General features: G+C 36.9%; 1 protein-coding gene across 1 annotated transcript in view; it reads left to right on the forward strand.

Annotated features, from left to right (window-relative positions):
- Window positions 1-591: 591 nt before the first annotated feature.
- The window catches only part of DENND3 (DENN/MADD domain containing 3), a gene marked incomplete at both ends in the record, with an annotated part of 29432 nt that continues 2135 nt past the window's right edge, over window positions 592-27888 (forward strand). The window contains 18 exons of the mRNA XM_010074067.1: window positions 592-865; window positions 1612-1727; window positions 2208-2347; window positions 7526-7637; window positions 9003-9122; window positions 10541-10759; window positions 12180-12301; window positions 12789-12944; window positions 15385-15481; window positions 19231-19334; window positions 19673-19860; window positions 20466-20987; window positions 22255-22517; window positions 23070-23240; window positions 24188-24317; window positions 24778-24885; window positions 25543-25682; window positions 26952-27112. Of these exons, the coding sequence (XP_010072369.1) occupies window positions 592-865; window positions 1612-1727; window positions 2208-2347; window positions 7526-7637; window positions 9003-9122; window positions 10541-10759; window positions 12180-12301; window positions 12789-12944; window positions 15385-15481; window positions 19231-19334; window positions 19673-19860; window positions 20466-20987; window positions 22255-22517; window positions 23070-23240; window positions 24188-24317; window positions 24778-24885; window positions 25543-25682; window positions 26952-27112 (3143 nt within the window). The remainder of the gene's footprint in view (window positions 866-1611; window positions 1728-2207; window positions 2348-7525; window positions 7638-9002; window positions 9123-10540; window positions 10760-12179; window positions 12302-12788; window positions 12945-15384; window positions 15482-19230; window positions 19335-19672; window positions 19861-20465; window positions 20988-22254; window positions 22518-23069; window positions 23241-24187; window positions 24318-24777; window positions 24886-25542; window positions 25683-26951; window positions 27113-27888) is intronic.

A 27888-nucleotide genomic window follows, 5' to 3' on the forward strand; every position in this document is an offset into this window, starting at 1 on the left:
TGTTTATTGTAACAGTGATTGTTGTTTTTAATTGTACTTTTAAAAAAATGCCTCATAAAGTTAAAAGTTGTCTTGTGAAACCTTATGTGGTTTTGTTGCTTTATTTCTGTTTCTGTAGCAAGTATTCTGAGTTAAAACGTAGCTTTTCCTGAAGTTGAACAGAGACTTATCTAGAGACTTCATCTGTTTTTCTTTGTTTTCATAGGTTTGTTGCCTGGTTTCTTTTACTAGCAGTGTTTATTTGAAGTATAGCTTATGCTTAATCCTAACACTTCAAAGGAGAAAATACCATATTTTGTATTTGTTATTTTTCTTATGCCAAAGGCATAATATTGATATGGTGCATTTTGAATGATGAATAGTGATTTTTTTTTTTTTTTTGCCTACTGAAAATACCCAGAGTATTCCTCTTGCATTAACATATGTAAAGCAAGAAATTAGAAGGAAAAAATAATTATTTAGAAAGAAGAAAAAGGTGTATTCTAAACTCACTATTATAGGGGTAGAGAAAAAACAGGAATAAAAATGGTTTCAAAATCCTATCAGGATGAGTGTCAGCTTAGTGGTTGTTTTTTGTTTTGTTTTTAATAGGGTACTCAAAGAAAACCCAAAAGTCTTCCTCCCCTTGATCCAGAAGTTCTTTCTGTATTTGTGCCTCCATTTATCAGCAGAGATGATATTCAGGTGATTAATGCTGGTAATAACTTGAATAAAAGTAAACGCCGATCTTTCCGAAAGAAAAAAGAGAGACCAAAGATTGAAAATGTCAAGAATCTCAATGGGGAGCAGAAAGCACCTGACACTGAAGATATTACAGTTCCAAAAGACATTGATCTTATTGGTTTGCCACAACTATGCTTCCCAGGTATGGCAGGGTTCTGACTTCATAATGAGAATTGTTTTAATATATATTTGTTGACCCATAGTACAGCCAATCTTTAATATCATCATCTCTATCTCTTTGTATTTCACAGTATAAAAAATGTGTCTGCTTGTGAGCAGGTCAGTGATGAAAGCAGCTGTTAACCTGAATGAGGTGCCCTTTGTATGGCTATGTTGTGTGAAACAGATCTATTAGCAGTAGTAGCTGCAACACCTGCAGGAGAAGGAAGTCAAAAGTCACGTTAGCCCTTATTGGTAAAACTTGGTTTGAGTGAAGTGATACACACACACACACTTTTAAAATTCTTTTTTTCCCCAGAAAATGACTGAGTACTCTTTCACTTTTCATTTGATATTAAGATATACCTGAAGTGTAGTGACTGTTTTCTCCAGTTTGGTTGCAGAAATTTTAATATGCATTTTACTATTGAAGACCTTACAAATATCTTGAACAAAAAAAAAAAAAGTGAAAAAAACCTCATCTATTGGATTTTGCCACTTAAATTGCAGAATAATTATATAACATTTTTGCTTCTTCAGTAATATGCAGCTTACAGCCTTTGTAGCAACACTTAGATCAAATGGACTGTATTTGTGCATTTTAATCCCTTAAAATGAGACATTTCTCTTGAAATTTAGTGGAAATGTTCAGTATTTGTCATTAATTGCTTTTCAAGCAGATGTAGTTAAATATATAGTTAAAAGAAAAGGTTTCTTCTTTCATTGCAGGAGGACTTTATGCAACTTCTGAATCTAAAGAGGACCACATTCATTTCCTGGTCTTCACAGACGTCTGTGGTAACAGAACATATGGTGTTGTTGCACAGTACTACCAGCCTATGCAAGTATGTTATTTAACTCATGCTTTTATTAAAACATATTAACATATATAAAATAAAACTCTTTGAGAATAATGTCAGGTTTAATTTATAAAATAGGTTTTATGTTAGTAGGAATAAAAAACAAACAATACTTTATATTGCTATTGTAAATTAAGTACATTGGAACAGCATTGCATTAGGAAAAATGTTATGGATTTCAGTTAGGACTTCTGAATATTTATCAGATTTTGTTCCTTTGACGTTGTTTTTGGTGAAGATTGTACCCTGTGTTCTTTCTAAATGTCTTTTGCGCTGAAATTCTTTTTAATACATATGTCTAAGTCTTGTAGGCTGACATTTTTCTGAAGAGCCTAAGGGAGATAGACATCCAAATCCCCTTGAAATTTAGAGGGAATTGGATATCATATCTCTAGGGTTCTCAAGAAAATATGAGCCATAGATTAATGATTAACATAAACACATTAATCTGTAGTTTTCTTGCAGGATGGCTGTATTACCTCAAATGGGCAGGCCCATTGGGAATCTGCACAGACTAGGACGATGCCTGCCTGTTTTGTACCGATTGCTATTTGTGTTATATCCAGATATCCGTATTTTAATGCCATCAAGGATTGTCTTTCTTGGTAAGGCTTGCTATCCTTTGTTTTTCTCCTAGGAATAGCTGTGCAGGTTTTAATACATGAATATGCACGATGTGGTCAGGATAACTGCATTGTGCTAAAACAGGTGTTAATTTTAAGTTATGGTAGTGTGAGATATGTGGGAGAGAAAAAGAAGAAATGTAATGTGAATGTTACCCAGACAGTAACCACAGGTTTTAAATATCAAGGAAATTAGTTATGATGTTGTCTTCATTTTCTTTGTTTGGAAAGTCTAGAAAATACTAATTTGCAGGGAACAGATTTCTCAAAGATTTTTTTTTTTTTTTTGGAAGAGTTAATTATAATTTTGCCACGCTCATGAAGATCACTTTGAAAGCATAAAAACATCTTTATAATGCACCAAATTAATGTCATAAGAACATGAATTTATGTATTAATAAGCAGTTAAAGACACTTTATTCTTTACCTAAAATAATCCAAGTCACTTGAGGGAGCACAGTGGTTACTTGGCTATTGTAGAACTAGGAGAGAAAATCTTAGGATATGGAGCACTTCACTAATTAGAAACACTCAAATATTCCACAGTGCGGATGAGCTAAAGGATAAGTGAACATTGGTGTGTCTTGTTGAATTGTTAAAATCTATGGGCTTCTCTTCGGAAGTGGATTAAAAACTCCTTGCATCAGGGAGCCTGTCTCTGTACATTGGACATTAACTTGGGTAATCTTCACTTCCAGACCTGTAGTCCAAAGGTAGACTAATTTTTTTCACTAAATTCCAGTAAACCTTTCTAGAGTCAAATTTGAAGTCAGGTGTTTTCCTTTCATAGGTATTTGCTTCTTATATGTAAGTTGAAAGATGTTAGGGTTTTAGGTTGGAGCTTGAGTCTTGTTTGTTCAGCTGGTGGTTGGTATGCTGAGAAAATAGCAAGCACGGGCATGCGTCCTGGGTACTAGCTGAGGTGCATCACTAGCCCTCAACCTGACTCTGTACCAGGATGAGACCAGAGCACTTATTTCCTCACCCCCTGGACCTCTTCTTCCTGGTGCTGTGGGGCTGGAGCACTGACTGGCTTTCCCTGGTTTAGATGAAGAGAACCCTGGAGGAACAAAGCAGTGCCTTCCTCTTGGGCAGTTCAGAACTTGCCTCCAAAAAAGCTGTGATGTCAGAAATGAGGCACTCTGGCACCCCTAAAGTATGAGTGAACACACCACTGATGCTGTCATGCTACCTCGGCTCTGTCATTTTCTAAGCATTAATAAAGGTGTTTAATGTGCACAAGGGTCTTCAACGTAATGGAAACTAGGTATTTACAGGTTAGTGCGAAATGGAGATGATCAGTAAAATAAAAAGGAAATGTTTGTTTCCCTTTCTCCTTTCCTGCCCAAATCACTTTTTCCAGTCCTTATGTTTAAGTCAATTACATCAGCAGTTGGTATTGCAGGAGCTGATTCACTGCTGCCTTTTTATAGTCTCAAATATCAAGTAAACGCTAATCTGCATATGTAACTCTTAACAGGTGTACACCTGAGCTGTGGTGCTTTGCTGTTTATATCCAGTCATTGTAACAGGATTCATGCTGCTTTTATACTGTGAACTTAGCCTGTATAAGGGCTCACTGCACGCTAGCTCTCCACTGGGTGGGAAATAGTATAGATTTCAGCTTTACATTTACGGTGTTCATCGGTGTATATTAGTATATTCATAAATGTGTAATCTCTGAAGTGAGACATCTCTGAGCTGGAAAAAGCAGTCAGTTTGCAAACAGATTTTTAAATAGCCCACTAAGGGAGAGGTGGGAAAATGTTCACGAAAACCATGGAAAATTCCAGAGGTTACAGAAATATATCTAGGTCCCTTGTATTTGTTTAGAGCAGACAGGAGCCAGGTGGAGTTAACTCTCTAGAGGTGCAAGCTTCTGCCTCTGGGTGTGTATTTTAAACATTATAATTAAACAATTCTGCCTTGATCATATATAGTAGGTTTTTGCACCTATTTAAAGCATTAACATCCCTAGCAGGGATGGCTTTTCCCTTTAAGCTGAGTCTGTACTGGTTTCTAAGGGGAGTTCAGATTTATCAGTAACCTACCATGTAAGCTTTAAGCTTGAATAATTGTCAGGACAATAGCCTTCTATGTTAGTACTGTGTGTTGTCTTGGTCATTTAATAGCAGAATTTGTCACACAGTTGCATCTTACATCCAGATGCAGCAGTGGAAAAGAGAGAGAAGAGATGTGCAAGTGTGTGTGACTGGCAGGAGAGGGGGAATGCAAGTGACAAAGCTGTGTTTGGTGCTGGCGTTTCCCACTGTACTGGAAACTCAGCTGATTAAGTTTCCATGATACTTTGTTCTGGATTTTTTTTTAAATCTCATAATCACCATGTATTTTCCTTTATACTCTCTGGTAGATAATTTCAGAATGTCTGCCCTTACGGTTTTGTTTGGTTTTGTTTGGTTTTTTAGAAAAGGTATTTTACTGTGCCAGAGTATTCTTGAGTGGGAGGAGAGGAAGGGGTGGAGAGGTACTGCTTTTCCTTATTTTGGTTTTGTTACTGAAATTTTTCCATATGGCATGAATCAGTTGCTGGGTTATGTGGCTGTTCTTAATGGAATATAAGCAATTACAGTGAAGACCTCAATGAGATATTTTGAGCACAGTGCCCTATAGAACTGGGGATGTTTCAGCTTTTTGTAACATTACAACACATGTACATTGTTTTCCTGTAAACCAGAAAGGAAGTTATTGTCATTTGGGTGCCTTAGCTGTAATCAGGTGGCCAGTTGGTTAAAAATCTAATTAAATGTTTTCGTTGACCGAGTGCACTCAAGTAGTAGTGCCTTGTATACTTAACAAATAAATAACACATTCAAAAGCACACTTGTATCCTTGGTATGCTTCAGTGGTATTTTGCAGGATGCTTTAACTGATTAATCATTCTGTGAGTCTGGGGATTTGAAAACACTTACTAGTGGGCCTCAGACAATCTATTTCTATTGTGTAGCCCTTTCTTCATGAGAACTAGTGGAAAAATACTATTTGTTATTACTAACGAAGGTCTGATGTTGGAGTAGCATCTAAAGGGGTTCTGCTTCCATTCAGGACCTTTTTGTAGCAGAAGATTTAATTTTCCTCCAGAATTCTGCCATGCATAGTTTATTTTCTCCAGGACCTGCAGTGCACAGGATTGCTTATAGGTGGGGTGGTACTTGTTTTCATTCAGGAGACTCCTCAAAGGTATTTTATCATCATAAGCGTTCCCATTTAAAACCTGGGTTCCTAAACTTTTTCAAATGGCAGAGTATAGTCAAAATCACAACTGAAATCTGAGGCCATACTGAGGTACAAAGGCAATGTCAAACTGTAAATCTATGTAGGTGCTTTGAAATGCAAGGGGAACTTGCGAACTTTCATCATAGTAACGAAGGTCTTACTATTCTGTGTCATGGATTTTGTAACTAATTCACATATTACTAGTGTACAGTGCTTCTAAATCCAGAACAATTTGAGTGGAGTATGTCTGCCTCTCTCCAAAGCAAGCATTATTTGAAAAAATCATAATTTGAAAAGGTTCAGTTTTAAATTGAGAGGTTTTTGCGCTTTGCACAGGTAGTATTACCTCAATCTGTTACTCTACTTGAAAAGTGAAACATTCCTGGCAGTCATCTCCTCTGGATGAACTCATGTTTTGGATGGATGAATAGGCTCCATTCAAACAGTAAATCTTCCCACCTGCGTATTAGTCCTTTCAGCTGCCTTGAGAAAAGGTGTAACTGTTCAAATAGCTCACAGCGTTCAGGCAGTACAAAGGACCTATTCTTAGATGTTCTCGCTTTTGAAACATATGTCTGTGGACAGTTAATAGAGGTAATGGAAGGTTCATAAACTCCTTAGCTCTCTGCTTTAATGTTTTGGAGATTACTTCATTTATTTCAGCAGACGTTTGTAGTGCAGAGCTGTCAGCTGCTATTACATTGCATTAATGGGCCCAGTGTACTGATTAAGGAGCTCTTGCCAGCCTTTCTGTACATCTCCTGGTTTTTTAGCATCGAGGACAGGTTGTTTCTATTGTAACATTTACTGGATGTGTTGGTATGTGCTTTTTATGTCCAAAAAAACCCCAAAACAGGTCTGCCTATGGTTTTAGACCACATCTAAGGCATTACTAAGTGTGACAGCATATTTGTTTAAATTGATGACTCTACTGTCTGGTTTTCTCGGATAATTCTTAAATTCCCCTTCCCCTGCCTCCTCTGTGACCCTAAATAGCTGATGGTTTCTGTGGGGTATGTGTAACAACCTAGTACTCAGCCGAGGGCAGTTTCCAGATGTGAATTTAGTAAACTTAAATGTCTCATTAATCCAGTTAAAAGCTCAGCAATACAGGTCAGAATATTTTTATCCAGGAATCTAAATGGCATGCACAAATATGATGTCCTGGATTCTAATATATCTCTTGACCTATTCAGTTGCTGTCTAGACCACTTTCTTCCTGAAGAACAAATGTTCTTTTGCAGGAAACCGGTAGAACTGCAAACTGAAATAAAACCTCAGGGGAGAATATAACCATATTAAGTACCTAGTTTCTCTATATATAGATTTGCCAGCTTGAATTTTTGATTTTGTGAAGGTTTTGAGTCTTTTTTGTATGAGTAGGAACAATAACAAAGAACAGTATTCATGCAGGCCTAGGCCTTATGTGAGATATGGCTCTTGCTTCACATTCATCTGCAGTTAAGCCGATGCCTACAACCTTTCTTTTCCTCTGACGCTGTTTTCCATCCCAGAGCTGATGTCTGATGCTTGGGATGGAGGAAACACTGTGGCACTATGTTGCAGCTGTGGGTGTTTTGTTCCTCAAGCAATTCTATATGACTCTTCCTTTAGCTACATCTCACCCCTAGGTTTTCTTTGCCATCATGACACCCAGTGTGCTATCTGCATCCTCTGATTTATATGATGCAGCAGTATTTTATGCATGGAAGTAAAAAAAAAAAAACAAAACCTGCTTCTGACACAGCAGCATCATTAAAATTAAATGAAGCTGCCGAAGTATCTAATAAATTAGAAAATATTTAGCTGGAGTAATAGCTTCATTGCTCCTAATAATTTTATTTTAGTGTCAGGTTATCAGCCAAAAGGCTTTTTTTCTGTTTGCATGTTACTATTTGTAAGTAATTTTCTATAATTTAATTTCAGCTTACTAGTGCAACTGCGACCTTTCAAGGATTTAGATGTTGAGGAGCACATAAAAGAATTTGCAGCAAAGTTATTTTTAATACCCAGCCCGCCACCAGGACCACTCCATTTGGTAATTACTGATGCTGAATTTCATAATTACTTTAACATGATGTCTTACAAAGCACTAAGATGTTGTTTTCTATAAATTTGGGGACATTCTCCACTGTCAAGTCAGAGATTGTGCTTTCCGATATAAAACCGGTGACACTACATGTGCTTTGAAAATAGGGCTAAGCTTACCTTTCACCTGAGCAGGATGGCATTGCCATCTCATTGAATATACATGTATAAACTCCAGTACATCCTGTAACTGTCACTCCACCAAAGTGTGGGAGTTCCCTGTCTTGTATCTGATATCAAGACATGCTGCCTGATGTGGATGCTCGTGGCTGTCATCCTGATTGTGTGATGGGTGGACATGCAGCTGTGTGACTGAGAAGTTGTGCAGTCCCTGTGAAAGAAAAGAGTCCAAAGAAATCAGTTGCTGGAACAACACATACAGCTCTGGACTTGTTCTTTTCTTGTGTCTGAATGACTCTGGGGAAGCACAACAGTGTGTAGTGGATTATGATTCTATGATTTTTTGATTAAATGTTCTGGTGAGTGGATTAAATGTTCTGGATTGGCTGCTGCCTGGATAAGACCTAGCTGAGAGGAGAAACTAACATAAGCATTTGTATTCAGTGTAGAAGCAGACATGTGCAGGCTGTATTTTTCCTCTTTATAACCCTTCCCAATTCAAGCTAGATGTTAGCTGAATCTCTTGTCTACTGAAATGGCTTCTAGTGAAGCAGTGCTTCAGCCATGGAGTTCTCCTTAGCTGCTTTCCTTGACCCTGGGATGAGGGGTTAGGAGCAGAGGAAAAAATAGCATAGCTGGAAAATTGTCTGATTGGCTAAACCAGCTGCAAAGTGCTGAAATATGCAGCACGTGCAGGATCTGCCCCTAGATATTTGAGCTGAAGTATCTGAAACACTGAAAATGCTCATTCGTGTTGGCTTCTTCTATCTTCTTGACATGAGCACCTATGCTCAGTTATTTTGTTCATACTTCTTCTATTTTCTGTATTAATTTTATCAATACTTTTGATTTCCCAGTTGTATCTACAAATCTAAATTACATTATTTTATTATGATTAGAACAAAACAAGTTTAATTCTGTTAGAAGAATATATATATGTATATTTTTAAAGTTTTATTGGCTAAGCAGCCTATGAGAATGACAGGAGACAAAGTCCATGTTAACTTTCAAACTAGTTATTTTGTTTTTTAATATCTTCCTGTCTTTTCTATTTCAGTTTTCTGTAGTCTGCAAATATTGGTGTTCTTGCTCTCAATTAATGTTAATATTTTGTAGTTGGAACAAAAATCCTGAATTAAATGTGTTGTGGGAACATTTTCATTAAGAAGTAAATTGAAAACATCTGTTATTACAGGTATTTAATATGAAACCACTTCAAATAATCATTCCTTCACGAGAGGATTCGGACAGTCCGATTATTGACTTGGATCTTCATCTTCCGTTGCTGTGTTTCAAGCCAGAGCAGGTGCTGCAGGTAAAACTAACTGATATTTTAAAATGTATTAGACATTGACAATACTGGTAATTTGTGGTTTAGAAAAAATCAAGATATTTAGTTACCCAAAAAACATTATAACCCCAGGAATTCAGAATAGTGTTAGTTCTGCATATTAGAGATAGGGCACAATAAAATATACTCCTTATTAAGATATTTTGTTATTTATAGACCAAATTAGATTAAGGTGTATTGGATTTCTTTCTCCTGTGGTTTAGTAATATGTGCTAAATTTCTTAAGAGTATATTTTAAGATATAAATACCCATGCTGATTGACAGATTTTATTTTGAGTTCTCATTACATGCATTTCTACAAAATTCATAAGAATCTTTTTCATATGTAAAAAAGGCACCTGTAGGATGGATTGATAACAGTTGGCACTCATATAAAGAAAGTGTAAATGGTATAGAAAGACAGGAAAATACAAAGCTATTTGCAAATATTTTTTTCAGTGTTTCATAGAATCTTGCAATAATTTTGGCTTGGAGTGTCCTTTGTGGGTTCTTTGATCCAATTCCCTGTTCAAAGGCCACGTGTGAAGTTACATGGGGTTGCTCAAGGTCATGAGTGTTATTGGTACCACTTCCTCTAAAAAGAGCAGGTTGGATGATTGTAAACCTCCTCAGTCCTGAGAGTAGGCAGTACTGGCTTATTTTTTTGCATTCTGCCCACACGTGCGCGTTATGAATAAAACTCAAATCCTAAATGGTCTTCTGCAACTGGTGCATCTTGAACATGGAATTTTATGTGTTAGCACCTCTGTGAGATGTCTTATGTGTGCCATTAGTTGTCTTGGCTTGGATTCGTCCCACCTGACTTGAGGAATCTGAATTTGGTGCTTAGATGCCACCAGGTTGCTTGCTATCAGTGGAGAAGGGCTGACATCTCCACATAGCTTCCTGAATTGCTCTGGGAAAGTGCTGCTCTCCAGTGGCACTGTAAGGAACCTGACCAGCTGTCATCTGGAATAGATGTTTGGCTGAGATGTCTAAAACCCAGATAGTCTTTGTGTTCACTAGCAAAGACAGGTTTGCTTATATTCTTCATCTGGATACTTTTTACATTTTTTTACATTTTTACTAATGTCTAATACTGTGAAAGAAAGGCAAAAGGTCTTCTCAGTAATTCCAGCTAAATCCTAACCTCATTGACATTGGTGACAAAACTCTCATTGACTTCCACTGTCACTTAAATTTTCTTTCATTTTCTGTTTTCTTCTTAGTTTTTTAAGAATCTTTAAGTGGACATGATTTCCGTTTATAAATATGTAAGGTAGCTATTAAAAACCGGAACTTATGAGACTAACTTTCACAAGCAGTTGAAATATTTGTGCATATCTAGTGTATATTCTAGATATAACTTTTTGTAAACATTTAGCATTTCATTTTTTTCCAGATTATGACCTGTATTTTGACTGAGCAGAGAATAGTTTTCTTCTCTTCTGATTGGGCTCTGTTGACACTCATTGCTGAATGCTTTATGTTGTACCTTCATCCTCTTCAGTGGCAACACACTTTTGTGCCTATTCTGTCTCGTCACATGCTGGATTTTGTAATGGCCCCAACATCTTTTCTTATGGGATGTCATGTTGACCATTTTGAAGAAGTTAGCACGGTATGTTTTAGATTATTACCACTCTTGCTGTTCACTTTCAGTGCATTTGTCCCTTTTTCTTTCAGATACATCTAGAAACTTGTTTTTTTTAGTTAGGTGTGTGAGAAGTGAAGAAATTGAAAAGTGATGGAACCACACTGATGTGACCGCTGGCTTATTGAAAAAAATCTTATTGTTGTATCTCTTAAGTTTCTTTTCTTTGCAGGATAATACCATGATTTTTGTGAGTTCAAGTTTCATTTAAGGAAAAATTCTACTTATGTGTTGTTTGTGTAGTATAAATAGTTTCCCTTCAGATAGGTGAGGTTATTTTTTTGCTCAGAGTTCTGGGGGATGAATTAGGTGCCTTTTCCAGTCATCTGGGTTAAGAATTGAGCATGCACTTGAAGACACTCTGATGCTGCTGTTCCCCATAGTGGAGTTAAGTATTTAATAAAATAAGAAAGAAAAAGACATGTAAAGAATATAATATCACATTTTTTTCTGAGTTTTTTTTTGTCTTTTTTCAGAATCTTATTTAACTAAGCCTCTTTCAGTGGGTAACATTAATCATGATTACCCAAAAAATTTAAGAAAAACAGCTACGTAGTGGAGGGCTAACATGAATATACTTTTTTGAGGTTGTCACATAGGGTTTCTGTGCATGTTCAAAATTGAACACAGAAAAAATTGTGTAGATTTATATTAGATTAATCCATCTGATTATAAGCCAAAGTGAATCTGGTCCGTCTAGGCAAGTCCAAAATCAGCAAAGAATTAAGTTAAAATGAAGCAGATGGATATTTATTTGCTTAGCAGTAAGATGATGTCCCTATCAGAAACAAGTACAGATTAGAGAACACATTTTTCTTTGATATAATTTGAACAATTTGCTTGTAGATAGACTGTGTTGCAGACTGATCTTTAAGGTTATTAAAATTGTGAACTGAGACATCAGCATGGGCTTTAGCTCCACGTGACTTTTTGTGCGTTAGCATGTGTTTCCGTGTTTCAGACTAGTATATAAACTCTCCCTCTCCCTGTCATCCCACAGGGTAAGTACAGGTAAATGCTGAATGGAGAAGCTTTTCAGGAGCTTCTCTGTGTACATATATATGGTTTTGTATGTATCCTGATAATGTATAGCTTTTCAAGGATGAGGTTAGAGATCCAGTATTAATTTAATACTACATGAAGAGCATATTAGGTTACTAAACACTTATGTACTTAGATTAATATCTATTAATTTAGTGACATTTATTTTTCTTGAAAATAATTATTTAGTTTTCCATACAGTCTTCTAGTTGCGGAAGAAGGTCAATTCTTTTCTGGTTTATCTCCTTGCTGAAATAATTCGTTGTCTGAGGAGTACTTGAAGGAGAAGTAAATGTTTGTGCAATATAAGTGTATTTACAGTAATTTTATTTTCTTTTGTTAAAAGGAAGCTGAAGATTTAGTTCTAATTAATATAGATAATGGAGATATTACACATTCAAAAATGGCTGAAGAGGAACTTGAAATTCCAGATATTCCAACACAAGCAGCAGAAACTTTCATAAAAAGGTGAAAAGATGTTGAAGTTGTGTTTGTTTTAGTGTATAAATCATGCTTGATGCTCTTTTGAAGTTTTTTATTTTGTATTATTTATTATAATATTCTTTCCTTCATATAAAAAAACTGTATTTTGATAAATTTGATAATTAATTTCAATTAATTAATCTACAGGTAACTTTAAGCAGCCAGTACGGGTCGAGCGCACCTGTCACATAATCATAACCATATGATTTTGTGACACTTGGAATGCTTGTTTCTTTTTTATTACTGATCCAGATTATTCTCTGAACTTTTTACTGGCCTTTACTGAGTGCATTGTGATTTACATGTACCAGTAGGACTTCCAGGAATACTGTTAGCTTGTCAACACTTGCAAATCAATCTTGCACTTTCTCTAGCTGTAAGACGTGTGAGACCTAAATGACTTTTTCTTTAAAAGGCATGAAAAAAATCATTTGTGTTAGGATGTAACTTGATAATTTTCTTCTCTGTGCAGAGTGGAGAGTCTTCAGCTGCATTATGATCTAGAGCTCTGCCATCTCCGAGCCAGCACAGATCTTAGTGAACTCCAAATGCGTAGAAGGGCTTGGCAACAGAAACTGAATACGGAAGTTCAGCAAGCGACTTTGCAGTTAATTGTTAATGTCTTTAGGTGAGTGGATCTAGTATTTTTTATTATAAGAGCATATGTTACTGGTTAAGACACTTCTGCTGTCACTGAAAATATTCTTATTTTGTCTTACTTTATAGATATTTTGTAAATCTCTTTTGAGTTTTGTGAGGAAATATGAGAAGGAGGTCCTGCTAGCCTGCTGGAATATCAATAATTAATGTAATCAGGTAGATGTACATTGATAGGACATCTTAGATAAAACTGTTCTAATTATGAACTTGTAAGTCTTTTGTATGAAGATTTCAGGAGTGCAGTCCTCATATTTCTTAATTAGGAAAAGCTTAAGGCCCAGTAGGGGTATCAGTTTGTAACTGGACACAGTCTTTTCACTTTTGTTAGAGGAAAGTGAATTCAAACTGGGACGGGGTAGAAGAGCTGAAAGCAGGATCGGGAGTTCAGAACACCTGGGTGTGTTTTATCTAACTGAACAAATGCTGAGAATGGCTGAGATATTTGGAGAGTGCAACCACATGAGAATGAGGGAGGGAGAGGGGCTGTTTAAGCTCAAGGACAGAAAGTTGGCACAAGAAATGGTGAGTATTGGGTGTGGTTGGGTCTGATATTTTAATAATGATGTGGAGTAGGGGTGTTGGTTTTTTTTTTTTTCCTCTAGAAGAAGGTCCAGCTATGCTAATTTTCCTTGTTGATACCCACAGTTGCTTTATCTTATCAATGTGGGTACGGGTGGTAAATCCTGCTATTTTTTGCTTGTATTTGGGGAGGGAGTGGAAGTGTGGTAAGTGATTTGTACAAAAAAGTGCAGCAAATGGATGGCTGGTCTGCATATGCTTCATTTCTTTTGCTCACTTTTGTTGGATCAGCTTTAGGGAGTGTTCATACAGGTGGCTGGGCCTTCCAGGAGGACAATAGATGCTAGGTGTGGAGGATAGAGCAGACTTTGCAGCTAGCTGAATATGGAAACTGAAATTTACAACCTGATGTGCTACTGCTGTGGGATTTGGTGGATTTCACTGTTTGGCAACAATATGTTCCAGATGAGGAGAAATGCATTTTGTTGCTAACAGCTTGAACTCTTTAATGCACTAAATGCTTGTCTGCAAAAAATGAACAGATGCTTAGCTCTCCAAGAGAAAATATGTTTTGCAGATGGGTTGATTCTTCTCTTGCTTTCTTTCTCCTTTCCTTCAAACTTTTTCTTCTTTTTTTCAGCCTTGTTTCTTCTGTCTTCTAATGCTATATCTACCAGCATCCAGGAATGGAGGAAAGTAAATCTCTCGTGCAACTGTGCTGCCAGGTGTTACAGTCTTCAGTGAAGCACTGTAGTATTTTTGTGTGCGTGGAGGTTCCATATGTAAAGCAAACAATGTTAAATTATGTAGAATTATATAGAACTATGTACTTTTACTAACCATCTTTATCAAGCCATGTGGGTTCAGAAAAAACTGCTAATGGGCATTTATCACCAATCTATGAAGGAAGTGGTGTATAGCTCTGTCTGTTCTCTGAGATTCCCCATTTGTGCTTACATTCAAATTTTAGCTCACCAACTTATTTTCTTAATTAATGTATTTTCATGGGACTTACTTATTCATCAATACTCATCATGAATAGATGAAATAAGATGTAATAAGAGCCCTTATTTTAGCCACTTGCAAATACCTAGCTTAAGTAACTTCTTTCTTACTCAGAGACTTCAGAGAACAGTTTTCTTGTGAAGAACTCCCACTTTCTGCTCCTGAAACAACTTTTCCTGGCTCAGAAGTTACTGTTGACATCTGGTTTTCCAGGGATAGTATAGGACCTCTGCTGCCAGCTGTGACCATGCGTATACTAAAATATACATCAACTCTTTATCTCACTTTTTCTTTTATTTTGATAGTTCTGTCTCTTTAGTTTAACACAATTGCCAGTTATTTCTGGCTTTGTGAGCCGAGTGTGAGAGTGCAGAAAAAAAATTATGTAATCTATAATATTTCACGTGCATGTTACAAATGCAATGGAATGGGACAGTGTGAGGTCAGGTCACATCTTTTGAATTGCCTGTGCAGATAGGTACACTTATCTTTTTGGTGCTCCAGATGGGTTGTCTGTGATTCAGGAGCTGTGTATGTAAATGTAATTCCAGGACTGGAGCCTAAGTCATGACTTAAATATATAGCTTCTCCTCCATGGTTTACTTAAATTGTTCCCACAGGCTCTAAGTGAATTTGCTGATTTAAAATGGCAGTGGCAGCAGGTAGCTTCTCTTACCTATTGTAAGAGCTTGCATGCTTTTTCTATGATTCAGTAACTCAGACTTGTTCCTTAAAACTGAGTTTGCCTTCTGATCCTGCAGCATATTTCTATTTTGCCTTCTGATGCTGCAGTGTATTTCTAGTAGTACCAGTGGGCTGCCAAAAGTGCAACTTGTTTACAAATCTCCAAGCATATTTATCTATTAATTTATTTTTGTCTCCAGGGAGGTAAAAGACCATCTAAATTATGAGCACAGAGTGTTTAACAGCGAGGAATTTCTGAAAACAAGGGCAATCAGAGACCAGCCATTTTACAAAAAGGTAAATTCAGTATTAAATATGTTGTGATTGTCTGTTATTAATCTGTATTTTAGGATTAATGCCAAATATTAAAGAATAGTCACAGTTTGGTCTGTGTGGTGTTGTTCACCCACCAAATTTCACAGAATGCTTTACCAAATTTATTTCCTTAAAACAGATAAAATGGTAGACAGCATTTTGGAGTGCAAGGTAATTCAGAATTACATTTCTGGAGCAAATTAAATGTAATTCCTTGGAGGTGAGATTAACCTATGGCAGATGGTCAGTAAAGCTGCATCTAAACTGTATTTTAAGCACAGGCACTTGTCCAAACTGTTTGGACCAAAGCCCATACATAGACATGAGTTTTCAGCAAGCCTGTGAGGACAGTGGAAGGGAATTCAAATGACACAAATCAGAATACCTGCTTTATCTGCAGCCTGAGCAACAGGGTATGGAGTTGACAGTGCCTGCTTGGCTCCACACCCGCAAGCCTGTTTCCCAAATGTGTCACAGCAAATGCACGCTGCTGGCTCTGAGCACGAGTGGCACTGGTGTCTTTAGGGCCTGCAGCATGACAGGGCATGCAGGACATAAGTTGATTTAGCTTACATGTGCTTTACCAGGTAGCATAACTGTAATTTACAGGCTGGTGAAGCCCATGAAGTAATATTCAAATCGTGCATAGCCTCAGGCCAGGCCCAGTAGTGCTGGAAGCTAAAGGATATCCTGAAATCCCCACTTAGGTTTTTTTAGCCCTCATGCTAACTCAGTTTATTAGATACTTACCTGAGTTTGAAACCCTGTAAGGTTGTGGAGTTTTTCCGTACAAGCCCTGAGTCCCTTTTGCAGCTGCCCTGATCAGCTTGATCCTTCCGTTAGCGTTTGATCTTTTGAAGCTCCAAAGTGACTCGATTTTCAGCCGATGTATGCAGTGAACTAGGTTTTTATGAAGGATACAGGTCTGTTTTCTTCTGTAGCACAGACAATACTGGTGCAGAAGTCTGCCTTTTATGTGGTGGCTTTGTATGTCCTAAGGAAATGGGGTGGGTTTAATTTTCTCATTAAAAGGAGATTGTCTTGGTCATTAGGCTGTAGGATTTAGAGCAGTTCTCCATGCCTTTGGTGTAGGACTCTCACTGACCATCAAATGTTGGAGATCCTTTGGGTGAGAAGTAAGGAGAAAGGAAAGAGTAACAGAAGGAAAGGAGCAGGGAGAGAAAGAGAGACAGGTTTCTGTGAGAGTATCTTGCACTGTTAGGGTACTTTGCCCAGAAGTGGGGAGGTTCAGTGTTTCATCTTTACTGCTATTTTACGTTAAACTGATTGCACCCAATTAAATTAATATTTGCTTTTAAAGAATTAAACTGTTGTAAATGTGAGAAACAGAATTTACTTGTTTTGAAGGTTTGTGTCTAGCCATGTACAGTGTTCTATGAGAATTCGTCCTTGACGCAGCAAGCTAAAATCCAAAGTTACAAACTTGTCATTTTTTTTTTTAAGTGTCATGATTATTAACCAAATAAAAAGTCTACCTTAGTTAAATGAAAAAATAATTGTTTGGAAGACTGCTACCCTAAACTGGGACTGTGGTCAATAACCTGATTTCTGAAGGGATGCAAGACATCTTTCTCAACTTCTTGCACCCTTTGGTGCAATTTACAGATAGATGCTTATTAAGTAGCTTCTTATTCTAAGCAACTATAGGACATGTTGTGCTGCTATTTAAGCTTCTCAAAAGTAGAATATTACTGAGTTGTGTCTTCACTTTTTTTAGTGATACTGTAGCTTGTTTAAGAAACCTGTGGGTCAAAGCATAAGTTTAACAAGGAATGTAAGAAAGTGTATCTGCCATTTTACGTTTGCTTTTAATTATGTTCCACAGATGTATATGAAAGTTAGAGAAGTTTCCTTTGCCACTAGAATTTGGCAGTTGGCTCTCTGGAGTAGCTGCTTTATACCTGGCAAAAAGATCTGTTTATTAATATCAGCAGGCCATGGCTGATATAACATCTTTTTGGTTTCCTATTTTGTTTTGCACTTCAAACATATGATAAGAAAGTTTCCAAACATTCGTTTAAAGGAGATGTCAGTGTGTGAAGGAAATGATCAGAAAAATATCACATTTTACTTAAGCAGTAGTTGCCAAACTTGGTAGAATGTCTGGCAATTAAAAGATAACAAACTCATGAATCCTAAATAGGAAATAGTGTTTGCTGGATAAAGCTTGCACAACACTAGCAAACATTCTTAAAAACAAACAAACAAAAAGGAAAAATGAAAAAGAACCTATTAATACGTCATCAAGGCATAAATTAATCAGAAATGTTCTGGCCAAGATTTCAAATTAATAGGAAAAAATAAAATATTTTTAGTAGCAGTTTCTAATGCTGTAAATGAAATAGTGGCAATTTTACAGATTGAAATTTAAAAGTAATTTCAAACTCAGATGTGCGTATTTAAGAAGAGCTTTGAGCAGTTGACTCATTTAAATACTAAATAACATAGTGCCAGGTTTTCTTTCCAGGAAATCTTAGAAGATAACACAATATGGAGTAGTTACTAGTGGTATCTAGAATTATATTAAGAGAATTCCAAAAACCATTAGAAAGAAGCCTTTCTGTTGCATCTTGTTTTCTCTACATACAATTGCCAACAAAATATGCCATCTACTGGAGAAATACTTAAAAGCAGGAATCTTAGTGCTTTTGTGGATGCTATTTTGCAGGATACGTTGCAAATGGATTGATTAGAGGTATCCTGAATAAGAGTGACCTGTTTGTTGGTGAAATGTTTCCATTAATTTCATTTGCTTTCTTAAAAATCGTAGAAATACACTGATGTGTGATCAATGGTGGGGTTTTTTTAATTTTTTTGTGTGTCCTGTGATAAATCCAAGACTAAAAAGGGTATTTTAGGTGAGACTCTGGGATATATCAATAATCAAAATAATTTTTCATAGTTACATTCAAAGATACAACTGACTTTCTGTTAGTAAGTTTGTATAGGCTGGAGGTTGTTCCTGCTTATAACGGTATTGTCTCCTGATAGAGTTTGCATTTGCTTTTCTGAACAGATTAGTTTTCTGAATTGTTTGTTTCAAACAATACTTAAAGCCCTGTGCTAGAACTAACATTTTCATAGTACACATAGCTTCAAATCCTAGCTTTTACAATGTTTTAATTTGCAGTGGTGGGCGATGGTAACTTTCCACTCTTTTTAATTCACACTTAGCATTTTTTGTGGTGGCCTGTATCCTAAAAGTAGCAATTTGACCTTTTAGAAATATTTCTGGATGACACCACGATAATTAGATGAGCGTGGAACAATTTTGGGGTTTACCAGGAGAAAAGATGACTCACTTGTCTATTCTGTTTGATGACATAAAGTTAATATAGAGTGCCACAAACTTCTCATTCCAAACCATAGACAATATTATCAGCACTCAGTTATAGGCAGAAAATAGACTGTTAAACTTCAGTAACTAAAACTGTTTAATTTTGCTCAGTATTTCTCTTTTTTGTTTGGTTTCGTTTTTTGGAGGGCAGTCTGAGATTACTGTTTGCCACTAAGCAAATCATGAAAGTACAGAAGGTGAATGGGAACTGAGTTAGTTTTCTGTTGCTGAAGCTTTCAAATATTTTTGGTTTTGTGATTGCCAAATTGAAAGCTTCAGCTTTGCATATATAAAGGTAATAAAAATGAGCAAAACATGCTAATAAAAATGTAATTTGTAAATGATCCACAGTTAATCAGTTTGTGTCTCACAGGTTTTAGAGACCTACATGTTCCACTCTTTTCTTAAAGCTCGTCTGAACAGAAGGATGGATGCTTTTGCTCGACTTGAGTTGAGTACCCAGTCTGAAGAGGACAGGTAAAGTTTTCTCTTTCCTTATTCTGGTTTTGAATCTTCTGTTGATATAAGTGATGAAAGTCCTTTTGACTCTCTTGGTATGAGATCAGACCATCTGTGAATAAGACTGACTAATTGGTAGGCCGTTTTATTAAGATTACTGTAAAAGAGGGATATGAACATGTCCAGCCATTGAAATTGTAAATTCTGTAAAACTGTTGAAATTGTAAATTTCAACTGTAAATGTACTATAATTGTGATTTAATACTATTATACAGAAAAAATTAAAATCAAGTAGTAATTTATTGTGTAGTATACTGAATTTAAAAACAGGTTCTATATTTTTTTATTTTTCTCAGATTAAACTTGATGTTTCATTCCCCGAGAAGACTGACTATGGAGAAAATGGCTTCTAAACAATTCAATCCACAAGCGTGGATTAACAGGCGTATGGTTATCAGTATGCCTAATCTGCAAGATATCAAGCTGCCAGAGGGTCCTACTAGAAATTCCTCACTTCGAAGAATAGAAACAAGCGTAAGGGAAGGTAAGGGAAGAATATGTTGAACAAGTACAGACTTTTCTGTTGTCTTTGTGGGTGACATCACTGAATAATTTTCACCGAAACAGTGTCAGATTCTGGAAGGAAAGGGTGAGCTGGGTCATTTTGAGCTGGGGCCTGTCTGTGCTGCTTCTTGCATGTTAAATCAGTCTGTTGTAAGTTTTGCTGTACCACAAAAGACCAAATGCTTTTATCAGGATTGAGAATGTAGAGTTGTTTCTGAGTCAGTGACCATGTTTGATCCTTCCTCACCTTGTGTCCAATTCTCCACTGCCTTTAAACATATCACTGTTTAACAAAGTCAGTCATATAGAAACTGAGTGCCTTTTTTTTTTTTTTTTTTTCCCTTCACAGAATTGATATTATCAGATCAGTGAATACTGTGATAATAAGGGTGATGGACATAGAAATACATTTATGTCCCTAGCACAACTGTAATCTTACTTGAATTTCATGTGATGTAATTGCTTGTTACTGTGATCACGATTCTTCTTGATGTTTTCAGTATTGCTGGTTGTGAAGATACTCGGACTTTTACTCACTGCTTATACTAATCAATGTACTTTGTTTGTTTGTTTGTTTGTTTTTAGCTGTGAAAATTCCCTCCAAATCAATCAGTACATTCAAAATCCCAGAAATTCACTTTCCTCTGATGTTCCAGTGTGTTCACTCCTACTATACAGACTTCTTCAACCATCTCAGCAAAGCTATAAATACCTTACCACCTGATAACTCAGCGTTGCTGGCAAGGTACTTCTACCTCCGGGGACTTATTAGTTTGATGCAAGGGAAACTACTAAATGCACTTTCTGACTTTCAGAACCTAGAAAAAACAGATTTAAGAATTTTCCCTACTGATCTTGTGAGAAAAATAGTGGAAACCATGCCTCCATCTGACCGTTTTCAAGCAGACCGCAAACCTGAGCTGAAGAAGCTGATAAGTCGAGTGATAGAAAAACAAAGAGAAGTTGTGAAAATAGATGACCGTGTAAAAAATTTTGAATTGCCAAAAACACATATGCTACTGGATGATTTTGTGAAGCGAATCCAGGAATCTGGGATTGTCAAAGATATGGACACTATACATCGGTTATTTGATGCCCTAACAGTAGGTGAGTCTAAGATATATTTTTTATGACCCTCTACATTGGTGCAATGACAATGTCAAACCCTTTTTATTATGAAGCAAAATAAAATTTTTGTCTCCAGTTGTTTTTCTTTTTAATTGCTATTCAACATTTTCTTGGCCTCTAAAAACTCACAATGTATGAGCTTTATGGATAATTTTATTTAATTAGGATAATTATGGAGAACGGATTTAATGTATACAAAAATGTCTGTGCTTGCATCCACAATAAAGACAAGGAATCTTCTTGTATTTGGGCAGACAATTTACAATTTTTCAGGTTGTGTATGTGAGGTAGTTTTGTGATCTGATGGTGTGCAGTTCTGCTTTGGCTCAGATTATGAGTAAAGTGAACAAGAGACTGTCCTAATTGCTAAAAGAAAATACTTCTGTGTTATAAAACCACTAGATAACGTGACAAGGTGGCAGTCAATTAAAAATAAAGAAAATCCAGAATTCAAGTGGCTACAGTAAAATTCCTCTTGGATGGTCATCATAGCAAAATGAGAGGTTGCATTCATATTTGAGAGAACTTTCTTCTCTCCCGAATTAGATCTGAAGCTTGTGATTTCTAAAAGCATAGTTTGAGAGTGCTTTTATAAAATACTATTCAATTCTCTGTCTAGTTATTCTGGTAACTGTTATATTTTTGAGGCCACAAAAAATTAAACATTGGTTGAAATAGCAAGACTCTAGCAAGACTTTCTCAAGCCAGAGGTAGCATACCTCTTGCAAGAATTTGTGTTTGTTTGAGATTAGAGTAAATAATTACTTAGAATACCTGTTGCTGGAGTGAGTCTTTAACTGTTATAACTTTAGCTTTTATCTCAGGCTGGTAAGTATGTGATACAGTAGCATTCAATAGAATAAAGAACTGGAAAATCATAATGAAAAATATTCAGTAGGGAAGTACAAATCCTTTCCCACTGGTTGACTGGATTTTTGGCATGAATTAAAAAAACAAGACTGGCACAGTGTTTGCTCCCTCCCTCTGTATAGTAGGGTGGAGGGAGGGTGCCAGATGCATGGGACCTGTGGCCTAGGCTAACTGAGAGGAATCTTTCTACCTCAAGAGAGGAATTTTGTCTCTTAACTGTTTTCCAGGCCTATTTTTTGTAGTTCTTGCACCTTGCTAACCCTTTATGCTGTCAGGTGCACAATTTGAAAGTTAGAGTCTTTTAAAGCTATCTATCTTTCTGTGCAAATCTGTGTAATCGTTTTCTCACAGTAAACAAGTTTAAAAAAATTTTTAGGACAACAGAAACAAATCGATCCTGAAACATTCAGAGATTTCTACAACTACTGGAAAGAAACTGAAGCAGAAGCTCAAGAGGTGAATCTGCCACCAACAGTAATAGAGCATCTAGATAAAAATGAATGTGTCTATAAGTTATCCTGCTCAGTTAAAACCAACTATGGTGTAGGAAAAATAGCTCTGACCCAAAAGCGCTTGTTCCTTTTGACTGAAGGAGGACATCCTGGCTATGTCCATATTGCTGCTTTCAGGGACATAGAGGTGAGCATCAAGTAATTTATTGTTCTCTTGCATGCTTCTGGATGTAGGCCATGTTCTGTTCTGCCAAGAGATGTGTCTCTCAACTTAAAGTTTCAGTAAGGAGTGTAGGAAATACCTCTGAAGTTACTAACTTATGAATAATTAGATAAAATTATGGGTCTTTGGACCAAGAATTTCAGGGCTGATGTCGTATGGTTTGCTAGGTGCTAGGATGACATAGAAGAAAAATCTAGGGGTTATAACCTCTAGATGTACAGAAGGGTGCAATGGGATATAGCTAGAGAAGTTTAATAACATGAGCATTAAGTGTCTTTATTTGACTGTCTGGTGTCAGCAAGCCAGCTTGTATCCACTATGTAGCAAAGTCTGTATGATGTTGTTTGAAACTTATATTTTCAAAAAGCCATGCCTGCTTAATGGTGTGTATGGGCAAGTGAAATCATTATCTGTAATATTAAATAGAGAAAGTTGCCATATAGGATGAGTACTGCACCGTATCTGTGATTGCATGTTGTTATCTTCCTTGCTTTCTTTGTTTCCCAAAATTTCCAGGACGTTAGGAGCACGACTGTAGCTTTCCTTCTTTTGAGAATACCTACTCTGAGGATTAAAACACTATCTAAAAAAGAAGTCTTTGAAGCTAACCTTAAAACTGAGTGTGATCTCTGGCACCTGATAGTGAAAGAAATGTGGGCTGGAAAGAAAATGGCGGATGATCACAAGGTATAAATATGGGAATTTCTAACCAAATACATATGAAGTGTGTGCTTTCTGTCTCAGATCTAAATAATTCATGCATCAATCTTAGAATTTCTCGGTTTCAGCAAATAATAGCTAAGTAATAAACTTTTATTTTTGTTGTTGCTTCTACATATATGCTTCTGGAATAATACAGAAAAGAAAAAGGAGAGATTACATTTAAAAATACAGGATATTTTTTCTCATCTGTTGGCATGGAACTTTTAATTTATTCACTAGTTTTGTAAAACAGTTTCTTAAGTTTCACAATATATGAGAATAGTGATCCAAACTAACAGAAAATTTTCCCAACTTTGCTTCAAAATATAATGCTTAGAAAAAGTTTTGCCATGCTGGAACCCTGGTGGCTATAGATCCTTTCAATGAATAGAGCATGATGTATTTTTCTGCCCCAGAAATCTTGAGAAAAAGGATCATACAAGCAGGGCTTCTATTTAAACCACACAATTCTTCATGACTGCTGAATTTAATAGTGAAAATGTAGCTTGGTGGTTCTTCAGGAAGGATTTGAATCATTTTAGCCAAGATGAAGCATAATGTGTACTTCCCTCCTGTGAGGAAAGATCCAGCCTGAAAAGGGGGATTCAATGCTGTGTCCGCTGTATTTTTTCCATCAGCGCCATTCATGTGGTTTAGTTTGCACATCCTGTATCAAGATTATGCCGGATCTGAAATCCTTCTTTCAGTGTAAAGAATTAACACTGGCTCCTGCCTCCCCGCTCCATGACCTTACTTGGGAGCGGAACATATGATGTGGGAGTGGGGTTTGACTGCAAGTAGCACAAATTATGCCGCAGGGCAGCAACTGGCTAACGCTTGTGCTAAGCGTGACATGCATTGTGATTATTCTTACAAGTCTCCATGTTCAACAATGAGCAATAGATAAACTACAGTAAGACTTTTGTCTTTAGGATCCTCAGTATATTCAGCAAGCACTGACAAATGTTCTCCTGATGGATGCTGTGGTTGGTGCCCTGCAGTCCTCCAAAACCATATATGCAGCTTCTAAACTGGCTTATTTTGACAGGATGAAAAATGAAGGTCAGTCACATAGCAGTGCTACAAAGCCTGCTGTTGTTGCATCATCTGTCTTGGCTTTTTCTGTTTATATTCTGATTTTCAAACTGATTATCTGTAGAAATAGAAAAAGATGTTAGTCTGATTGCACTTTCACAGACGTAGTTTGTTAAATAGTATTAATAGAAAGCTTAGGGTGTTGTGTTTTTTGCTTCTGTGCATCAGAATATTAATTGGTATCCCTGTCTCTGTGTTGGCTACTGTGTTTTTATTTCAGTTGTTCAGACTGCTTGGGTGCTGTATGCATGCTTCTGCTACCAGCATTCATACAAATGGTGTTTGGGCTCTCATAGTCCGCTAGGGCTAGAGGGAAGAAAAAGTGAGAAATGTGAATACATGGTGCAGAATTATTATTTCATAAGAATTATAGATCTATTTCAGGCTTAAGTGTGCACCTCATGACCTTTTTAAAAATGTATTTTAGTGCCTATGATGGTCCCCAAAACAACTTCAGAGACGTTAAAGCACAAGATCAACCCCTCAGCTGGTGAGACATTTCCACAGGCAATAGATGTCTTGCTTTATACGCCAGGTAAGGTGATGTATGCCTTTCTTTGTTAGCCCAGCTCTAATTAGCTTATAAAGCATGTTATCTCATAACACCTGGTATTCTGTCTGCCTGATTTTGTTCACATTCTGACATGCTTTGGTTGTGTGTTGAATACCAAAACAGAAATCATTAAAAAAGAACAGCAGTATTGCACAGTAAGATACTCCAAGGCATAGCTTTCACAGTCTTAGTTTGTCTTCCTGTGTGTATGTGTCTTATAATAGACTTCAGTTATGTCTTAATGTGCTGTCGTGTGGAGGGTTCAGTGCTTTTCTTTCTTTGTTGTATGAGGCTTCCAAGTGGAGCTCTAATGGGGATTTATTAGTTGTATTTCATAGGGCTTAAAAGCCTTTTTGCAATCCCAGTTAGCTAAGTACTTAGTCATCAGTGAGAAAGATTATGTCTGCTCTGAGTAACTTTGAAGTGTAAGATTAAAGTATCAGGTGAGCTCAACAAATAGATGAGAACGAGCACAAATTCAATGTGAAGACTCTGTCATTCATTAACTGGTGATGTTAAGTTCGAGAATACAGATGCCTTTCGTTAGAAAGCTGCTCTGCCTAAGAATAGTTGTCCCATGCATCTCCAAGTGTGGTTTATTTTCTTTTACCTCTCTCATCCTCTCTGCTTCATTTCTAGGACATCTTGACCCTTCAGAAAGACCTGGCAATGCTCATCCGAAGCTCTGGTGTGCTTTAAATGAAGGGAAAGTGGTGATCTTTGATGCATCTACCTGGTCTATTCAACAACACTGTTTCAAAATGGGACACTCTAAACTGGTGAGACCGACACACATATCACGATTGCTGCTTTATCTTGGTGGCTTTTTTACTATAGCTTGTATGACCCCAGACCACTGGATCCGTTTAAGGAATGCTGTCTTGTCGTTCCTTAAAAGTTACAAAAAGACACTTGAGTTGTTTTGGCTTCAGTTAACTCGGAGAAATGGAGATTTTTGAGAAGAATGGAAAAGAGAGAAAATGGATTCATAATAAAACAAGTCAACTGGTGGGAAGTGATGGATTGGATATTGGGAGGGCCTGCTGGCCTAACAGTATGGCTTCTTGGGGCAGGAGGGTGGGTTTGAATCAGCTGAGGCGAAAGAATAATGGAGAGAATCAATATAGAGAGAAAATGAGATGAGCTCTAAGAATGGAAGAAAAGTCACATGTGCTGAAGAACTGGAAATTGGAGAAAGGAGTAAGGAAACCAGGCAGATGATACTGAAAGAGAGAGAGTGCTCTAAAAGAAGATGGCTCAACCAGCAGGTTAAAGATAATTGCTTGTGAATGACCATTGGAAAGAAATAATTCTCTCAATGAAAAGGGAAGCTGAACCAGAGCTGCAGACTGAGTGAAAAACACACAGTAGAGAGAACATGCAGGAAAAGGGATAGGTTAGGTCACTTGTGGGAAAGCTGAGAAACATCACTGTGGATGGGTGTGAGAGAGAGTCAAAAACAGAGAGGTGAAACTGATAGTGAAGGGCTGGGTGGAGGGAAGATGGAAATCCAGAAGAGTCGGATACCGACCTATTCTAAAGAAGAGAAAAAAAAAGAAGAGGAAAGTTTGGAACTGATGAGACTGAGAAGGGAGAGAAATGAAGAGCTTCTAAATGGAGGAAGCACATCCCAGAGACAGTAGAGGAGAAGACAGTATTTTCTTAGACACCACTTCTAACTGAAGTAGGAAGTATATTTATATCAGATGGTTAGGATGGCTTCCAGTTCAGAAGAGAGAAATACACGAACTTCTGTGGTTTCCCCTGGTGCCCTTTATAACTTTTACTTTGGGCCGGAAAATGCAGCTTTGAATCAGTTACCAAAATACCTTATTAATCCTATTTACTGAAGGATAAACTCAGCAAAGTGGTCTGTCCTCTCTCATTATTTGTAGAGCAGAGAAAAGGATAGAATACCAGAGCACTGAGTTTTGATCTCTTACTGTAAACACCAGAAAACTGTAGCATCTTAATATAGCCTTTTTCCGTGTTGCATTAAGGAGTGATTTTTCTTCTAGCTTTTATTTAATCCTCCTTTTTCTCCCTAGACTTGTATGATCATGGTAGAACAGAGTCAAGTGTGGATTGGTTCTCAAGACTCCATTATTTATATAATCAACACCCACAGTATGTCTTGTAATAAGCAACTAAATGATCATCGTTCTGATGTTACAGACATCATTGTGGAGAAAAAGAATGGAATACCCAGGTATTTACAATATTTTCTTGTTAAAAATACATAGACAAGCAAATGTGACGGACGTCTGTCCCACCAGAAGAGCCAAGGATATCTGGAGAATCTTACTGTGGTTAAATAGAACGCCACTTTATGTAGCTAGAAAAGTGTTCACCAGCCAAGAGAATTTGGCCTGCGGTGAGCAGAAGACGAGTTAAAGATCCAAATTATATAGTATTGTGCTTTAATTATTTGACTGAAACAAAGGAAAAAAGTTGTGCTCAAGGAAAAGGAGTCCATATAAGAAACCAGTGACTGATTTTCCTAGATATTGGAAAGAATTTATTGTTTCAATAACAATTATTGTAACAGGGGGCTTATCCTGCTAATATAAGCCTTCATTTAGCTCATTTTTTGTAGCTCCCCTATTATATATGGTAAACTAAGAATTTCCTTTTTAAAGAAAGAGCATTATGTACTTTGGAACAAAGAGGGAATGCTTTTTTGGACAAGGATGAGAGCAGGCAGGAAGTGGCAGCATCCAGTGATGAATCAGTACAGATGCAGTTTAAAGACCACCTCATTTTTGCTTTGAGAACATCATTGACGAGATATTTAGAGCATGCTTCTGGATTTTTCCTGCCTGTTTGTAAAATAAATAATATACTTATTGTTTTGTTCAGGCAAAATGCTTTTGATCTTTTGGTAGCACTGGGAAAAGTGTTGGCTGGAGGCCTTAACCTGCTGTCTTCCCAGGGGGGTGGCAGCTCCCAGACCAGACATCAGCTATAGCTGTACCAGAGGTTCAG

Source organism: Pterocles gutturalis, unplaced genomic scaffold (assembly GCF_000699245.1).
Source record: "Pterocles gutturalis isolate BGI_N339 unplaced genomic scaffold, ASM69924v1 scaffold4547, whole genome shotgun sequence".
NCBI classification, from domain to species: domain Eukaryota; kingdom Metazoa; phylum Chordata; class Aves; order Pterocliformes; family Pteroclidae; genus Pterocles; species Pterocles gutturalis.